The sequence below is a fragment of the Staurois parvus genome, unplaced genomic scaffold, assembly GCF_062004578.1.
Source record: "Staurois parvus isolate SC_StPar_1 unplaced genomic scaffold, SC_StPar_1.0 ptg000175l, whole genome shotgun sequence".
Taxonomy (NCBI): domain Eukaryota; kingdom Metazoa; phylum Chordata; class Amphibia; order Anura; family Ranidae; genus Staurois; species Staurois parvus.
The window spans coordinates 1,399,700-1,418,390 of NW_028317971.1; the positions used below are offsets into that span (position 1 = coordinate 1,399,700).

An 18,691-nucleotide genomic window follows, 5' to 3' on the forward strand; every position below is an offset into this window, starting at 1 on the left:
TGTGTGCAAGCTCACTTTTGAAATACAGCACTATTATTGTTTTCTGTCCTGTAAAACTAATTGAAACCACATGTGAAGTTTAATGGCACCAGACCAAAGCCCGATAAGCAAAAAGAAAACCCCCACCAGCATGGGAATGAAGGGAGCAGCGTCCTTAATCCGTTCCAGTGTCTGGGATGAGATGAGGGGGAGTGGACGCCGCTCAAGACCAGCCTCGGGAGTCCAGCACGTTGTATGTGTGGTGTTGCCACAGCACCTCTCCAGTTACGCCTTTTGATGCATTTCGCCCCGCTCATCGGGGTTGGTTGTGAGTGGAGTCCGCTCCCCCTTATCTTGTATTTGAAAACCATGTTTGAATTTCTCACCTTTCAAGATCTACAGCTCCTGTATGTTAAAGTAAACATTTCTTCAGCGTGGGCAATTCAGACTAAGCATATGATAAAAATGCATGAGCACTGAGTGAATACTCCATTGTCAAAATTATCAGTAGGCCCAAAAATCGGGACAATGGATGGGTGGGGTCAAGCCAATGGGTGTCCGTACCTCACCCCAGATATTGCCTTTGGCTGCAGATTGCACTTGAATGTATGGCCAAATGGTTTCCAAAGAACCTCAGTTCTTCTATAACTTATATTGGGGGTGTCTTATTTCCTTCAAGATATCAAGCAGCAATAATTCTGTATGGATTGGAAAGAAAAACATAAAAAGTAATGCCCATATAGGCAACTACGCATAAAAAATAATATATATACAGTGGGGCAAAAAAGTATTTAGTCAGCCACCAATTGTGCAAGTTCTCCCACTTAAAAAGATGAGAGAGGCCTGTAATTGGCATCATAGGTAGACCTCAACTATGAGAGACAAAATGAGAAAACAAATCCAATCACATTGGCTGATTTGGAAAGAATTTATTTGCAAATTATGGTGGAAAATAAGTATTTGGTCAATATCAAAAGTTCATCTCAATACTTTGACCTCTGTCATTGCCAACAAAGGATATATAACAAACGTTTCCTGTAAGTCTTCACAAGGTTGGCACACACTGTTGCTGGTATGTTGGCCCATTCCTCCATGCAGATCTCCTCTAGAGCAGTGATGTTTTAGGGCTGTCGCTGGGCAACACGGACTTTCAACTCCCTCCAAAGGTTTTCTATGGGGTTGAGATCTGCAGACTGGCTAGGCCACTCCAGGACCTTGAAATGCTTCTTACGAAGCCACTCCTTTGTTGCCCGGGTGGTATGTTTGGGATCATTGTCATGTTGGAAGACCCAGCCACGTTTCATCTTCAATGCCCTTGCTGATGGAAGGAGGTTTGCACTCAAAATCTCACCATACATGGCCCCATTCATTCTGTCCTGCAGGTCATTCACTAGGTCCCCCCGTGTGGTCCTGGGATTTTTGCTCACCGTTCTTGTGATCATTTAGAAAAACAACTCGTCGTGTTTGGAAGAGAGAGAATGCTGAGTTGCATTCAAAGAACACCACACCTACTGTGAAGCATGGGAGTGGCAACATCATGCTTTGGGTCTGTTTCTCCGCAAAGGGACCAGGACGACTGATCCATGTACAGGACAGAATGAATGGGGCCATGTATTGTGAGATTTTGAGTGCAAACCTCAGGACACAGGTATTCAAGCCTACAGGGCACTTATACCCCCTTCCTGCCCAGACCAATTTCCAGCGTTCAGCGCTGTTGCACTTTGAATGACAATTGCGCGGTCATGCAACACTATACCCATATGAAATTTTTATCATTTGTTTTGTGACAGAGCTTTATTTTGGTGGTATTTAATCAACTCTGAGTTTTTTATTTTTTCTTAAACCAAAAACCACTGAAAATTTTGAGAAAAAAACTCTTAGTTTTTGTTATAAAATTTGGTAAATAAGTGATTTTCTCCTGCACTGATGTGCGCTAATGAGGCTGCAGTGATGGGCACTGATGGACACTGATAGCTGGCACTGAAAGGCAGCAGTGATATGGCACTGATGCGCACTGATAGGTGACACTAAAAGGCAGCTCAGATGGGCACTGATATGTGGCATTGATGTGCTCTGGTAGGCACTGATGTAGCACTGACAGCTGGCACTGATGGACACTGACAGGTGCTCTGATGATCTGTATAAATGTCCCCTCCGAGGAATACCGATTACTGGCTCTCCTCTCCTGTCAGCGTGACCGCTCGAGAGGAGAGAAATGCCGATAACCGGCATTTCCTTGCTTACATGTGATCAGCTGTGATTGGACACAACTCATCACATGACTGAGCCGACATCTTCGTCTCTTCACAGCGGACCGGTGATCCGCTGTGTCCGAGGGACACAGTGCACCACCGATCTCCAGGATGTGAGGACGTCATATTACATCCTCCCAGAACGAGAGAACCACCTTGTGTCCGTCTTATTACTATATGGCGGGCGGGTGGGAGGTGGTTAAAGTGACAACTTTGTGTAAAAAAACCCCACTATGGCTCACAATTGATATCATCCAAAAATATTTAGACAGAATAAAAGGTGAATAAAGCACCTGGACCAGATGGCATACACCCACGGGTCCTTAAAGAATTGATCTCTGTCATTTCAAAGACATTGTCTCTAATTTTTAGGGACTTTTTAATGCTTGACATAGTACCACTGGACTGACGTAAGGCCAATGTGGTGCCTATATTTATAAAGGGGTCAAAATCTTTACCAAGTAATTTATAGACCTGTTTAACTTCTATATTTGGGAAGATACTGGAGAGTTTAATAAAAGACCACATAGATGAGTTCTTGCTGTAAAAAAATATTTTAAGCAACAGACAGCATGGATTCATGAAAGACAGAAGTTGTCAAACAAATCTGATTTCTTTTTATGAGGAGGTGAGCAAAACCTTGGACAGAGGTGTGGCGGTGGACGTGGTATACTTGGTTTTTGCAAATGCTTTTGACACAGTTCCCCACACACGGCTAATGTGTAAGGTAAAGTCTATAGGCTTGGAAAAATCAGTATGTAAATGGATAGAAAACTGGCTAAAAGATCGTACTCAAGAGTAGTGGTTAATGATTCATACTCTGAATGGTCTAGGGGTGTCAGTGGTGTACCCCAAGGTTCAGTGTTGGGACCCTTACTTTTTAATATATTTATACACGATATAGGGTCTGGGATTAGAAATACCATTTCAGTCTTTGCAGATGACACCAAGCTGTGCAGTGGAATAACGTCTTTACAGGATGTCTCCAACTTACAAGCCGACCTCAATGCTCTGTTTAATTGGGCAACTGTGGCAAATGAGGTTTAATGTTGATAAATGTAAGGTTCTGCACTTGGGGGCTAAGAATATGCATGCATCATACATACTAGGGGGAGTACAACTGGGGGAATCAATGGTGGAGAAGGATCTGGGAGTTCTGGTAGATCACAAGTTTAGTAATGGCATGCAATGCCAAGCTGCGGTTTCTAAAGCGAGCAAAATTCTCTCTTGTATTAAGAGGTATAGACTCAAGAGAGAGAGAGATATCATATTACCCCTGTACAGATCTCTAGTAAGACCTAATCTGGAATATGCAGTTCAGTTTTGGGCACCAATTCACAAAAAGAACATTGGGGAACTGGAGAAAGTACAGAGAAGGGGAACCAAACTGATACGAGGCATGGAGGAGCTCAGCAGAACTGATTTTATTGTAGAGCTATTCACCCCGAGGTCATCACAGAGGACAAGGCGCGGCACTGTTTACGTCTGGAGGAAAAGAAATTTGATCTCCAAACACGGAAAGGTTTCTTCATAGGGAGAGCTGTGAAAATGTGGAATAGAATCCCTCAAGAGTTGGTTCTTACCAGCTCAGTGGATTGCTTTAAAAAAAGGCCTGGATTCTTTCTTGGATACACAGAATATAACTGGATAATAACATTTATAGGTAAAGTTCATCCAGGGAATATCCGATTGCCTCTTGGGGGATCAGGAAGGCATTTTTTCCCCCTGCAGAAGCAAATTGGATCATGCTTTGCTGGGGGGGGGGGGGGGTTGCCTTCCTCTGTATCAACTGTAGGTATAGGATAACTTTTTTTTTTATGGTTGAACTGGATGGACTTTTGTCTTTTTTTCAGCCAAACTATTGATCCACTTTTAATGGATAGACTGAGGGCAGGTAAGCCTGGAGGAAGCCCACCCCTATTCATAATGCTTCTACTATGGAGACTCTCAAAATGTACAAAGTTAGGACTGCAGAATACTGGGGTGCTGTGAAAGGGCTCTGCAGCTTACACATGTATGCAAACTAAACCCCTGTTTTTAATGTGAACTGTTAGGACAATTCGATTGGTTTCAGGCTGGTTGTAAGTTGAGCTGGGAATTTTTCTTTGTTTGACAAATATCATGCTTCCTGTGTTATTCACCACTATAGCATATTCTTCCACAAGGCAGTACTGAACTGAAATCATGAGGCCTGCAGTTTTCCCAAGTCACTGATATTGTGTAACACCAGTTATAATTTTACCATGTGCACTTATGTCCCAATACAGAATTTTTATTCAGGCAAGAAGTACGAAGAAAGATCTCAGACAAGCCAGTATTTGGATGGTTTAAAGTTTATTTTTTTATAACATACAAATAAGTTATCTCAGATGTGACCAAAGTTGTTAAAAGTTTTCTATATTACAGCAAATTCCTAAATCAGAATCCTTAGATTAGCAAAATAAAAAAAATCCCATCTCTCATAAGCAGCAGTAAGGCATATCCCCTTGTTTACAGAATCAAGGAGTCTGCCCATATCAGCACTGTCAAGAAGGGACTGGGGGAAACATCATCAACTCCTTTTCTTTTTGTTGCTATGGTGACAGAAAAGAATCAAGCTCTAATAAGCTGAAAAAAAAATTGCCTGTGAGTTCAACATGAAATAATAAAGAAAAAAAAGATGTTTATTCTCATACCCCCTTGCAGATCCACTTGTTCTACAGGGGAGAAAGTTTAAAGAAAACTAGTCACTGGCGGGCATTCAGAAAGGGTGTCATAGACACCATTTAGAATTCTGTCAGGATGCTGTGCACCTAAATTGTCACTTTCACCTGATTCTCATACCTGTCAGAGACAGGAGGTTGGAATGTCCCTACTAGTGCACTCTCTCCCTCCCCAGCCACTGCACGTGTCACACTAACAGGCACATGGCTGAGGAGTTGTGTTGTAGGGGTGAGTGGAGACAGATTAATCAACAGCCAAATGGACCTCATGAGGAACTAATCTCAGTTGTTAGTGCACAGCAGTGTGTGGATCCATAGATGCTATTCAGTCCAATAGTGTTTTTTTTAATCTGCCCACTCTTGGGCACTGTCAATCTAAAGTAATGACAGCTTGTCTCAGTTCCGCCCTCAGGCTCTGCCCACCCAGTGACACAAGTCATTTCCCATATCTGGGTAATGATATCACTATGTCTCTAATGAATGGGGTCGGGGGAAAGGCCCTATGCAGCATGACAGCACAGGTATGCCCCACCGTGAGTACTGAGGTACTTCTGTACGCTTAGAGTTGCTCTTACTACCAGTTTCCTACTCTGCAACTGGCAGTATATGTGGAAGAATCTGCCGCTGCCATTGCAGCAGGTTCTTAAAATGGATTGTAGTTAGAACTACCTGTCACCTCTGTCAGTCATTTTACTGAAACTGGTGCAAATGCTTGATTGAATTAGCTGCAGGTAATTCTAGAGAGAACTACCACCAGAAAAGTGTTGTTAGGACTTTATTACATTCCCCCACTGTCTTCTCAGAACAAAGTAATAGCTTCTCTTTACAGCCAACCTTCTTTGCAGCTAAAACCTACCGTCCCTGTACTCCTTCCATTATGTAAGCTCTGTCTCGGTTCGTACCCAGCAATAAGTACCCCTCACAAGTGACAGTCTTCAGGTCTGCCAATTAGCTGTTCTGGCACTGTGCACTGCAGTGGGGGAGGGGGAGAAGGTCACATGCTCCCCATACTCAGAAGTACCTGATATTTTGAGAGGCTCAAACTTGTGATTAAGGTGGTAGGGGAGCACAGGGAAAATATCAGTAGCAGAGAAGGTGGCCATTAAGAGAACCTGTTATTTTGCCCTGAATGGGCTAAATGACATGTTTACCTAAATATGTACTGAACATTATAAAAATACACATCAGTTATATCTAGTATTGTTAATAAATGAAAGCTTTGCTGTGCAAGCTCCCCAGTATCAAACAAATCACTTGAAGTAGACGAGCATGCACCCTACCATTCACAATGACCTGTGCACAGTTCTTACTCATTGTTTTTAATGTCATTTGTGTTCTGCCTGTCCTGAAATACAATAGGCAGAACATTTACATCAACACTTACACTTCCATGCATACTACTCAAATCACCACACTGCCAGGCGCATACCCTTGCCATTTGTGCCCTTGTGCATCCAGTCACTCCAGTTCTCTCTCCCTGTCCATAGCAGCCTCTCCTATGTCAGCTATTTTCCACAGAAAAAGAACATTTTTCTGTACATTCTTTACAAGTTTCATTGCATACTTTTCTTTTTCATGCTTTACATGCTATAGAAAATATGACGAGCAAAGTTGTGCAAAATAGCTGTTGCGTTTGTTCTTTGTAAGTTGACCCTTACACTGTAATTCTGTGCCAATATCAAAGAACAGATGGGGACATTTCTGAAAAGAGCTGTAACAAAAGTCCGGTGTTGCCACTAAATTCTGTCTTTTTTTTTTGTGTGTGTGTAAAAAAAGAAAACAAATTAGATCACTGCTGGCTGTGAACAAAACCATGTTTTCCACTGTATTGATGTAAAAAGGAAAGTCCAATATTTCTATAAGAAAGGCAGTTAGGGAGAATGATGGAACCAATCAAGTATGAAGTACATTATTGTTATACAGCAAATGATATGAATGAAGGTAATGGCTGTGATTACAATCTGAAGATTACTCAACTGCCATCTTCTGAGGGGACATTACTATGTTCCAATGTACATAATCTCAGCTACATTACTAGTTTACTCATGAGGGTAACATGAGCCAGAAAAAGGGTGGTTTTCTACAAAACAAGCAGTTTTTCCTAAATACACTAGTAAACATCTCCACACCCTACCTGAACAGATGCATGAGCAAAGACAAGGTGACAGCAGAATTATGGAATAATACGGCAACCATGTCAAGGTTTCACTGCATATTGTTTCATACGTGTTCTTCCACCAGTTGTTTGTGATTTGTATAAGATTTGAAAGCAAAAAAAAGTCAAGTTATTCATTTGGAGATGGACAGAAGTCCTGAAATGTTTTTGGTCAAGGAAATGTTATCTCCAAGCACTTTAGCCTACAGTGGCTAAGATGACGTCAGCTGGTGTCTCATCGGTGCTTCTCACGGTTACTTGCATGGTGACACCATCACTCAGTGCAAGCTTGGCCCTCACCAATACATCATGGCCTCCTCTATATACTCCTGTAAAGGCAGATACAACAAGGACAAAGTTATATGTTAAGAGCATCAGTTTTAAGGTAGCAATTTGCAAACAATATAATTTAGGATTTATCGGTGAAAGCCGTTTCATCAAATCTTGACATAAATAGAATCTTGAGCGCTGCTATGGGTCACACAACTAGTGCACGTGATAAAAACTATGTAATACCCAAATCATAAAGTAGCCGCTAGGCACAAAAACCCTCTTATCAGGGGAATTAAAAAAATAGTGAAAAAAGGGCAGCGCTACATATCGTAAAACTGAAAAACAAAACATGATCATTGACAACACGATGAATAAATGTGAAAGTCCAAACACAATTCTTCTAAATAGAATTTTTCTTTCTGCCGTGATCACCAAGTGCTCCAACCAAAAAAGTGCTCAATTCCTCCACCAGATGTCTGCTCACCTCCAGCAGTGTGACCTCACATGTAATGTTTGGTCTAACTGCACTTTTGGTCCACATTTATTCATCACGTTGTCAATGATCATGTTTTGTTTTTATGATATGTAGCGCTGCCCTTTTTTCACTATTTTTTCATCAAATCTTATTTCATAAACAGTATTATATGTTATATTGCTTACAATACTTGACAGAATATTCCATTAGAAGGGAGCACATACAAAAGCAATCGATTATCTTGATAATATAAGGAATAACAAAGAAAGGTGATTTTGTCTTACCAGACAGATAAAGCACATGCGAATTCTTGTTCTCTGGTACCTTATCAGTCCTCTCACATGGCTGCATTCCCAAGAACTTGATGATATTAGCTACAGCCTCTGATAAAACAAATACAGAAAGTCAGTCATTCACAGCCGGAGACAGCCAGGCAATTAGCATTTTTAGGAGAACAGCTATAGCACCAGCCCCCCTACACTTCCCCAAAAGTGTGTGCAGGTTTTTTTTATTTTAACCCAGTTTTTCTCTCTCTATACCTACATGGTGTGATTTGTTGCTGAGTTTTGTTCATAAATGCTTTAACGTTAATGTCTCCCCAAGTTAAAATTCTGCTTCCTGCCCTCACAATGGAGTTCTCTGTGTGGGCATAGCTAATTAAGAGGCAATGCGCTCTGTACAAGACTTCTCCTACAAATTAGTACAGCAGAGAAGGGATAGGGTCGTCAGACTGCATAGCCATTTCTGTGACTTTAATTGCTTTTTAAACTCCTGACAACACTAATGTTCTCGAAGGATGAAAATGACATCCAAACACACAAGAATCATAACAGATTGTTTTACCTTCCAATGTCTTTGTACTACTGAGAGCAAAGGTTTCCTCTTTCTCATGTACATCGCCAACCTCATCCCAAGCTGCTCCAAAATTTGGTTTCAGCACCTTTTGAATGTGGTCTTCAAGAGTTATCTCCAGATCTTCAAGCTTGTTGAAAAAACATTAACAATTAGAATGTTCCCATACACACAGGAGGGCAGTCATACATGCAAACCAAACGTGATCTTCTTCAGCTAACGCTAAGGACTACACTGCCATAGTATCACCTGAAAAACAGTAAACTGTTTTTTGCTTTAAATTTTATTAAAGGTTTGCACATAGCAAGCAAAAGCACACGAGAGTAAAAAAGAAAAAGCTATGTGAGCTACAATTATCTTGAAAATGAAAACTGAGCTTTTTTATGTCAGTACTGCATGTTGTGATGAAACACTTAGGTATGGATACAGCCTGTTTAGGTCAAGCCACTGAAGCAATAGTCTCGAAAAAAGCACATCAGAACTGAAATCTATTCTGTCTGGAGAACCATTTGACACAAATGTTTCAACTGTCAGGAATATGTTTCTATTTCAATATGATCCAAAGCAATCATTTCCAAAAATATATGATCATAGGTTAAACAGTTTTCAAAGCTTACGTACAAGGACCTATTTAAAGATTATTTCAGTTATGTTCATGTTAAAGGAGCAGTATGGACTTTAAAAAGAAAAAAAAAATTATACTCACCTAGGTGGATGCAGCATCGCTCAGTTCTCCCCCTCCGCTCTGAGCAGAGAGCAGTAACTGTCAGTCACCGGCTTTCTGTTCTGCCCCTCCAGAGTTCATTGGAGTGCTGGCTGTGGAGGGGCAGTAGGGGCTGGCTGGCTCAGACTCTCAGCGGATCACGGAGAGGCTGAGCTATGTGCTGGTCCAGGCTTCTGGGTGGATCCCAACCATATGGTCGGGATTTTTTCAGAGCCTGGACTGGTTGAGTGACGTCAGCTGACAGTGGACTTCAGCTCATTGTCAGCTGAAAACAGGTCACAGAAGTGCAAAAACCACTGATACTGTGACCTACAGAGGAAGTATAGCCAAAATAGCTTTGGTTATGTATCTCCTTTAATGCTAGGTTCACACTGCTGCGAACATATATTGATCCGACTTTAGTGCGATTATGTAGTGCGGCTTGGATGCAACTGCAATGCTACTTTGTATATTCTATGGGGCAAAAATCAAGCTGAAATCACACTAAATTAGTACAGGAACCAAAATTGTGCCATGCTGACTTGCACTGATGTGAATGGACACAATTGAAAACAATGTAATTTCCACTGTAATGCATTTTTGTGCGCTTAAATCGCATATGAAATCGGACTAGTGTGAGCACCTGGCGCTTCACTCTTTTCAATATAAAAACAATGTATCACTTTGGCAAGAAACAATACCCTCAAAATGAACATAATGAGATTAAACTGCTTCTTGGGGATGACACAAAAAATATACTCACTAGGCAGACAAGGTTGTAATAAAAAAAACTCAACATACCACATACTCATCACTATATCCGTCATCATCAGGAACGCCAGTGTGGGGATCACAGTCCCTGACCACAAATTTCATCGTGCAGTTAAATGTGCAGGACACTAAATATTAAATACAATTAAGTGAATAACTGGTGAATACATATTAAATGTGAACTTTAGGCAGATAAAAAAAAATGATGAATTATCTATTAATTAAAAAAAGATTAAATACATTTTTAAATGCAACTAAAGAAGTACATAAACATAGTGTCACTGTTTGGCCTTGTGATAAAATAATGTACCTTAGTGGACTAAGTCAGCGCATGAATCTAACACACACACACAAACTTGTTGGCTTGACTATGGCTGTTGCATTCATGGGTAAATGCTAAGTTAATAAAAAAACACAAATAATCATACCTGCAGCAGACTCATCCTCAGGTAGCCTGACCAACGTATAACATATGCCAGGTTGATTATAGGGAAGACTCTGAGCTGGGACATAATAAACCACTTCATATCCTTCTGATGGCTCTATATGAACAATAACTTTTTCCAGTAGCTGATCATTCAGTGTATTTGTGCAGTCAAACTGTAAATCCAAAGTAAAATGACAGTAATTAATGTCACATGTACCTGCATACAAAACCCTGCACATTAGTACTGTAAGAGAAGAAAGAGAAGCAAAAATCCCCCTCACCTGAAAAACAATGTGATCTGTAAATACATGCTTGATACAACGTACAAAATATTCAGTTTCAGCTTCTGTAAGCTGCACAGGATCAGAAGACTTGAATAGCGGACCCAAATTTTTGAATTCTGGAATGGCAGCCAATTGTTCTGTAAATAGAAATGAAAACCGCCTTGTAACAAATACTGTACATAATGCCAGGGGTAACCATGTACCAACAATTTCTAGACAGCCAGCATGTCTGTGCCTCAGGCATGCATGCATGAGCTGTGTTAAAGTGCACCCATATCCAGACTATGGACATTAACTGCTTGATGACTGGCAGGTTAAACCACCTTACTGTCCAGGTGTTTATTTAGCTTTCAGTACTAGGATTGTGACTAAATTACTCCATCATGCAATACTGTAATGAAGTTTGTATTAGTATCTTTAGTTTACCTGTGTAAAATTCTGCTCTTAGAGTACATCGAAGGACACAGAGGACTCAGATATTCTTAACTACTGGGATTACATCTTCCATCTTCAAGTGAATAGACACAGACGAACAAAAAAGGGTGGGGGGGGGGCAGGAATCCCCACCCAGGTGTAACCCCTGCCAGTTCAGCTAAGTCTCAGTTTTGTTGCAAGCAAGAAGGTCACAGACAACAGGAGGGATCTATGTCCTGTGATGTACCCCAAGAAGAGGATTTTACATTATAAGTAAGACAAAAATCTTAAATTTGTACATTACAGGACATCATATAACTTAGATATTCATGGCTACCTGGGATGTCCCAAAGCACTGAACATGAGGTGTGGGCAACAGCAACAGGCCAAGATGTGCAAAATAGGACAGGGGGAACACCACTACAAAGCTGTCTGATAGACCATCTACCCAAAACTGGCATCTGCAGAAATGTGAACATCTATCTGGTAGAACTTAGTAAGCATAAAGAGAAAACCAAGCAACAGCCCTACAAGATTGAACATCAAAAGACTGATGCAGAATAGCCCAGGAAGCACTGATACTGAGGAATGGACCTTAGGTGGAAAAAGAGAAACCTTGCCCTGAGGTCATGAGCCTAAGAAATGAGCTGACAAATCCAACAATGGGTTGGGAAGCATCCTGACCCTTGTGAGGAAACTCAGAACAAACAGGAATCGGACTGTCGAAATGAAGCTGTAGACTACAGATAAATTTGAACAACATCCAAAAAGTGAAGTACCTTTTGCTTAGGATGATTAGGACAAAATGATAGCAAAATAATGTTCTCATTTAGGTGAAGAATCCACTAAAGAGCACCAAGGCCTCAACAACGCATCATCCTACTGAAAAACCAGGAAGGGTTCCCTGCAGGTAAACATAGCTAAAGCCTGCGACTCTGTGAGCCAAGGTAGCAGCAAGCAAAGACACCCTTGTGCATAAGGAGTGATGAGGGCATCTCCTGAATTGGTTTAAAGAGAGAAGTCTGCAAAACAGACAAGACCAAGTTAAGGCCCCACAGACACAAGAGGAGCCATACTGGTGAAAAGATCCTTGTGATACCCAAAATGTGCCCTATGACTTACTGTTAGGGATGAGATTTACAAGCCCCACACCGGGCAAAATAAGCCTTCCATGTACAATGTTACATCTTCCTGGAGGTAGACTTTGACCCCTACCCTCCTCAAGGCTATAGAGTCAGAAACTCCCCTGTATTTCAGGACTTCAGTTTCAAACAGCAATGCCATCAAAGCCAGCAACCATAAGGCAGGATAAACAGCCAAACCTTGTGACAATAAATCTGGCCAATCTGGAAGAGCCCAAATCTTGTCTGTTAAGAGATTTATGATGTCTGCAGGAACAAGCAGGATCTCTGGAACACCCTCCATGTTTATCCTACATGACAGACAAGAACAAATCTGCAGTGGAGGGAAGGCATAGAACAGAGATAAATAAAGCGGAGTAACTAGGGCATCCACCCCATATATTTTAGGAAGCCTGGTTTGGGACACAAACCTGTCCCGCTTTTTGTTAAATCTAGATGACAAGACAGCCACATCTGGCTGCCTTATGAAACAGCAAGAGGCGGGAGGGCGGAGCCTGAACATGGCGGCAGGGGAGAGCTCAATGTAGGAGCTCGTGGACGGAGCTCCGCTGTCTGACCTCCCCAGGCCTCCAAGCTTATCCCCTGGGGCATGTTAGAGCCCTGCGGTGGGGGACTTACCCGGTCTGACGGCTCCCGGCGGAGGAGATGCTGATGCGGGTGAGGGAAGAGAGAGGAGCGGCTGGAGACTGGTGAAGAGAGAGTCCCTGGACGCTGGGAGACGAGAGGGGCCGGCGCGATCACGTGACCGGCCGCAAGGCACCTCTGGGAGATCGAGAAGCCGGCCGGCATTTTGCAGGGAGAGAGCAGCGCCGACCTGTTTGCCGGTGGCCGACACACTTTCCCCCTATCCCCCTAGTAACCCTGGAGCCTAATAGAAAGTGGAAGGAGAACCATCGAGACCTGGACAAGGAGTCTGAAGAGACCCTGGGGAGTTCCCCCCCATGAACAGACCCTCAGAGGAATCGAGTGAAAAGGCACTCATTGGAAGAAGACATAGGAGGAGGGTGAGTGACTATGAATGAAATGTGATTTGCATTTGAAGACCTATTGTGCTGACCTCCAAGAAATAGAGTGTATGTGAAAGGGGGGACCCCTGGAGACTGTATAAAAGGTGGAAGAGGCTCGCAGAGAGAAGAAGAGAGGCTCGGGGGGAAGGAGGGGGAGAGGAGGGAAGGAAGAAGAGGAAGAAAAGAGAAAGAGAAAAACCAGCAGGAGGACAGGGCAGAGACTTGAAAGTTTAAAGAAATATTTTCCCACCCCACCCACGAACTTATAAAGGATTATAAGAAGGATAAGTGCCACAGAGAAAAATGAAAAACAAAAATGTAAAAGGAAGTGGGCTTAAAGGGTCCCAGACTGGCACAATTAAAAAATACACATCCCAAGGGAATGTAACCCCAGAAAGACCCCAGAGCAGATCTGAAAAAGGAGAAGCAGACCTTAGTATGGAAAGAAGCCCTAGAGTATCAATAGGCCCTGATACTAGTAATCAGCAAATATCAGGCAATACAGAGATGGAAAAAGATCTACAAATACCTAATAAAAAGGAAATGGCAGAAATGTTTAAAGAACTGGAGAAAACAATAAAACAAGAAATGGTAAACATTCGCAGTGATCTGGGACACCTCTTGGAGAGAGTTGAGGAAACGGAGGAGAAAGTTAAAGGTCAGACCCAGGCTATCTCTGAACTTGAAAAAGAACTAACTAATATAGGGAAAGCCCAAGAAAAACTGTTATATAAGGCCGAGATACAAGAAAATAAAGACAGGAAGAGAAACATCTTGATACGTGGGGTCTCAGAAAACTTAAAGGGAGAAAGTCTGCAAGAGGTGGTTTGTAAAATATTTAACAATATAACAGACAGCTCTGAAATGGAAAGGTCTAAAATAGAAGGAACCTTTAGAAAAGGAAAAATTCTGAGAAATCTGGGGCAAGAAAGGCCGAGAGATATAATTGTTAAATTCTATGAACTTCGGGATAAAGAAAAAATCTGGAAGAAGACTAAGGGAAAATCAGTAATTAAGTATGAAGGAGGAGACATACAGATATATGCGGATCTGGCTCCAGAGACTTTGTGGAGAAGGAGAACTTTGAGACCCCTATTGGAAAGGTTGAAAGAACAAAAGGTGCAATATAGATGGGGGACTCCCGAATGTTTAATAGGATGGAAAAATGGGACTACAGCATACCTTAGGTTTCCAAAAGATATGAAAAATTTTTGTGAGTTTAAAAATTCAAAGAATGGAAATCCCTGGCTGGGAAGAAGAACAATGGGAAAATAGAGCGAAGAGAAAAGAGGACTGGCAATATGTGGGGGGGAGGAGGTGGAGGGGAGGGGAGGGGGGAGAGGGATGGAGGAAGAGAAATAGTTTTTTTTTTTTTTTCTCTTCTTCTCTCCTTCTATCCCCACTCTATCGCCCTCATTTCTGATTTTTTTTTTTCTGCCTGTGATAAATCCAGGTGGGGCCTGGGAGGTTATGGAGAGGTTAGATAAGGGGAAAGTCGTCCATGGACGGAGTCTTAGCCCAAGGACCAAATCAAAGGTGGACTTTTTAATCCATAAATGATTAGTAGGCAAATGTTGGGCCTAAAAAGAGGGGGGAGGGGAGGGGGGAGGGAGGGGGTTGGAAGGTTGGAAGGGTGGGAAATGGGAGAGGGAGGTTGTTTTCCCTGCAAAATAAAAGGCGATATAAAAGCAAGTGAGAAGGGAGAAGGAGAGAGAAATGAAAAATATAGATGGAGGAGAAAAGAGGAAATTTAAGGAAGATGGAAGAGATTCAGTTTATAACATATAATATAAATGGGTTGAACTGCCCCGGGAAAAGATATAGATTATTTAAAGAATTACACCATAGAGATGCCTCAGTGATATTTCTACAGGAGACACATCTTGAGATAAGTTCAAATGTTAGGCTGAGGTCTAGAAACCACCCAACATGGTATTATGCAGATTCCCCGGTTAAAAGAGCAAAAGGGGTAGCAATAGGTCTGGCAAAGAACATAAGGTTCGAGTTGGAAGATAGAAAAACAGATCCAGATGGGAGATTTTTGTTTTTAAGGGGCAAGTTACAGGAGATCGAGTGTACACTGGCCAATAAATTCCTTTATAAATAAATTCCTACTGGCCAATTCCTAATAAAAAACCGGAGGAGTATCTGAAAAAGGTGTTGAGGAAGCTGATGGACTTTAAAAAAGGACGTTTGATCCTGGCAGGGGACTTTAACTTTTGTATGGACCCACAAAGGGACGCCACCTCCCATATAAAGACAGAAGGAAGTAAGGCCCTGAAATTATTGAAAAAAGAATTACACATAAGTCAATTGGTAGATGCCTGGAGAATTACACACACACAAGATAGAGATTATACTTTTTTCTCAAATATGCATAAGAGATATTCAAGACTAGATTATATATTAATAGAACATCAATTAATTGACCACCTGACCCAGGTAGAAATAGAGACAATATCTCTATCAGATCACGCTCCAGTTATTATGAAAATGGAATGGGGGAGAAGGAAAATCGGAGGGCTGGGATGGAAATTGAATGAGACACTTTTAGTGGAAAAGGAAATAGCTCAGAAAATAGGGGAGGAGATCGAACGCTTTTTTAAGGAGAATGAGACAGGGGAGGTGTCAACGGCCACAGTGTGGGAGTCTCACAAAGCTTATATAAGAGGAATATTAATGGCGATTGGGGCAAGAAAGAAAAAAGAAAGAAGGGAGAAAATGAATGAGCTCTTAGAAGAAATAGGTAAATTAGAACGAATACATAAGAATAGAATAACAAAAGAAATAGAGCTGAAGTTAAAAAAAACAGAAAGAAGAACTGAAAGAAATGATAGAAGAGGAGAGGAGAAAAGTATATAATAGAGTTTTAAGTGAGAGATATAGATGGGGAGAAAGACCTGGAAAGTATCTGATGAGAGCCCTGAGGAAAAAGAAAAATAGAAATTATATAGAAAAAATAAAAGATGCTAAAGGAAACATGAAACACTCAAATAAAGATATCACCAAAGCCTTCATAGAATATTACAGGAAACTGTACAATATAAGCCCCTTGGAAGGTTCAGAAACTATAGACAATGAGAAGAGCCAGAAAAGAAAGAAATATTTGGAAATGGCTGGGTTACTAAAATTAAGTGAGGATCAACTAAACTCCCTAGATGCAGATATCTCACAGGAAGAAATAAAACTAGCATTGAAGGGGACAGTGTCGGGGAAAAGCCCAGGACCAGATGGTTATACAGTGAGATACTATAAAAAATTTTGTGAAATCTTAGTACCAAAACTTAAAAACTACATGAATGCACTAGGTGGAGAGATGGAAGTAAGAAGAGAATCATTACAAGCCCAACTCGTGCTCATTCAAAAAGAGGGAAAGGATCCCTCTCAGTGTTCGAGCTATAGACCTATTTTACTATTGAACACAGACACTAAGTTGTACGCAAAGGTCCTAGCAAATAGATTGAAAGAGCTAATGCCTGGATGGATACATGAGGATCAGGTGGGCTTCATTCCAGGGAGGGAGGGAAAAGACAATGGGGTACGATCATTGATGCTAATCCAAAAGAGTAAAAAGGGAAAAGAACCGGTAGTACTACTGTCTATAGATGCTGAAAAAGCGTTTGATAGGGTAAACTGGAGATTCATGATGGATACTCTGGAAGCCTTGGGAATCGGGCCTAGGATGAGAGAGTGGATAGGAAAGCTGTACAGATACCCCTCGGTGGTTATTGGGGTAAACGGGGAGAGGTCAGAACCCATTGAGATGTCAAACGGAACAAGACAGGGATGCCCATTGTCCCCATTGCTGTATGTTATATCACTAGAACCACTATTGTCAACAATAAGGCTGAATAGAGACGTAAAGGGAATCCTGATAGGAGATACAGAACATAAAGTTGCTGCTTTCGCAGACGACTTGTTGTTCTATGTAGGAAACCCCAGGATAACACTTCCAAACTTAATGAAGTCACTAAAGGAGTACGGAGAACTATCAAATTTAAAGATAAATCCAACAAAAACGGAGATTCTAAATATAAACATCTTAAAAAACGAAAAAGAAAGGATACAAAAAGAATTTCCCTTTAAATGGAAAGACAGGGATATAAAATATCTAGGAGTAAAACTTACAGCCTCACATAAACATCTATATAAACTAAACTATATTTCATTGATTAATGAGATTAGAGACGAATTAAAAAGATTGGAGGGAGGAACCCCGACATGGATGGGCCGTATTAATCTGGTAAAAATGGTAATAGTACCAAAAATCATATATAGATATCAAATGATCCCAATTAAACTCCCAGAGATTTTCTTTAAAATAATTAAGAAACTGATAACAAGATACATATGGAGGAATAAAAAACCAAGACTGTCATACGAACTGCTAAGTAGGAGGAAAGAAAGAGGGGGTTTAGGGCTCCCAGACTTTAAAAGATATTACAAAGCGGTAATATTGTCAAGAACCATAGATTGGATATTTAATAATAAAAAAAGCTGGGTGAGAATAGAGAATGAACTTAGCGGAATAGATTTGGGAAGAATGATATGGGTGCCAACACAGTATAGGGGTTTAAATGACAATGTAAATACATACACTTTGAATGTTTTAAAGATTTGGGATAACTTACACAGAAGTATGAAATGGACTTTTAATTCCACACTGATTCCACTAAAAAATACAGAGTTTTTTCCCCCAGGCAGAGAAGAAATAGGAGGGAAGTGGTTTTAAAAAGATAAGGTGCAATTGGGAGATATCTTGGTGGGAGATGAAATAGGAGCATTTGGTGAATTGAAAAAAAAAGAGGAAGAGATTTTCACTAAATTAGACGAATGGCGGTATTTCCAATTGAGGTGTTTTGTTAGAAGTCTGCCAAGACCTTTAAGGACAAGAGACAATTGGAACTTGTTCGAAAAGATATTGGGAACACAAGGTGATGGGAAACACGGGATTGCTAGAATTTATAAAATACTCACTGAACTAGACACAAACACGAAGCCAACATATATAACAAAATGGGAAATGGATATGGGAGTGGTGATAGATGAGGAAAAGCAGAGGAGAATGTATAGATTAAGTCACGAAAATGTCTCTATGAGAGAAGTGGAGATGAACTATAAGTGTTTGACAAGATGGCACATTTCACCAACAGTAGAAAATAAGATGTGTGGAGAGAGTACACCGTTGTGTTGGAGGGGATGTGGAGAAATAGGCACAATATACCATATATGGTGGGGATGCCCAAAAATCCAGA

At 41.1% G+C, this 18,691-nt stretch overlaps 1 protein-coding gene across 1 annotated transcript in view; it reads right to left on the reverse strand.

Moving 5' to 3' along the window:
* Positions 1-4,548: 4,548 nt before the first annotated feature.
* The window catches only part of COPG2 (coat protein complex I subunit gamma 2), a 60,550-nt gene continuing 46,407 nt past the window's right edge, over positions 4,549-18,691 (reverse strand). The window contains exons 19-24 of the mRNA XM_089676868.1: positions 10,871-11,010; positions 10,591-10,762; positions 10,193-10,290; positions 8,680-8,818; positions 8,121-8,219; positions 4,549-7,417 (exon numbers count right to left, since the gene is read on the reverse strand). Coding sequence (XP_089532994.1) covers positions 7,287-7,417; positions 8,121-8,219; positions 8,680-8,818; positions 10,193-10,290; positions 10,591-10,762; positions 10,871-11,010 — 779 coding nt within the window. The 3' untranslated portion in view covers positions 4,549-7,286. The remainder of the gene's footprint in view (positions 7,418-8,120; positions 8,220-8,679; positions 8,819-10,192; positions 10,291-10,590; positions 10,763-10,870; positions 11,011-18,691) is intronic.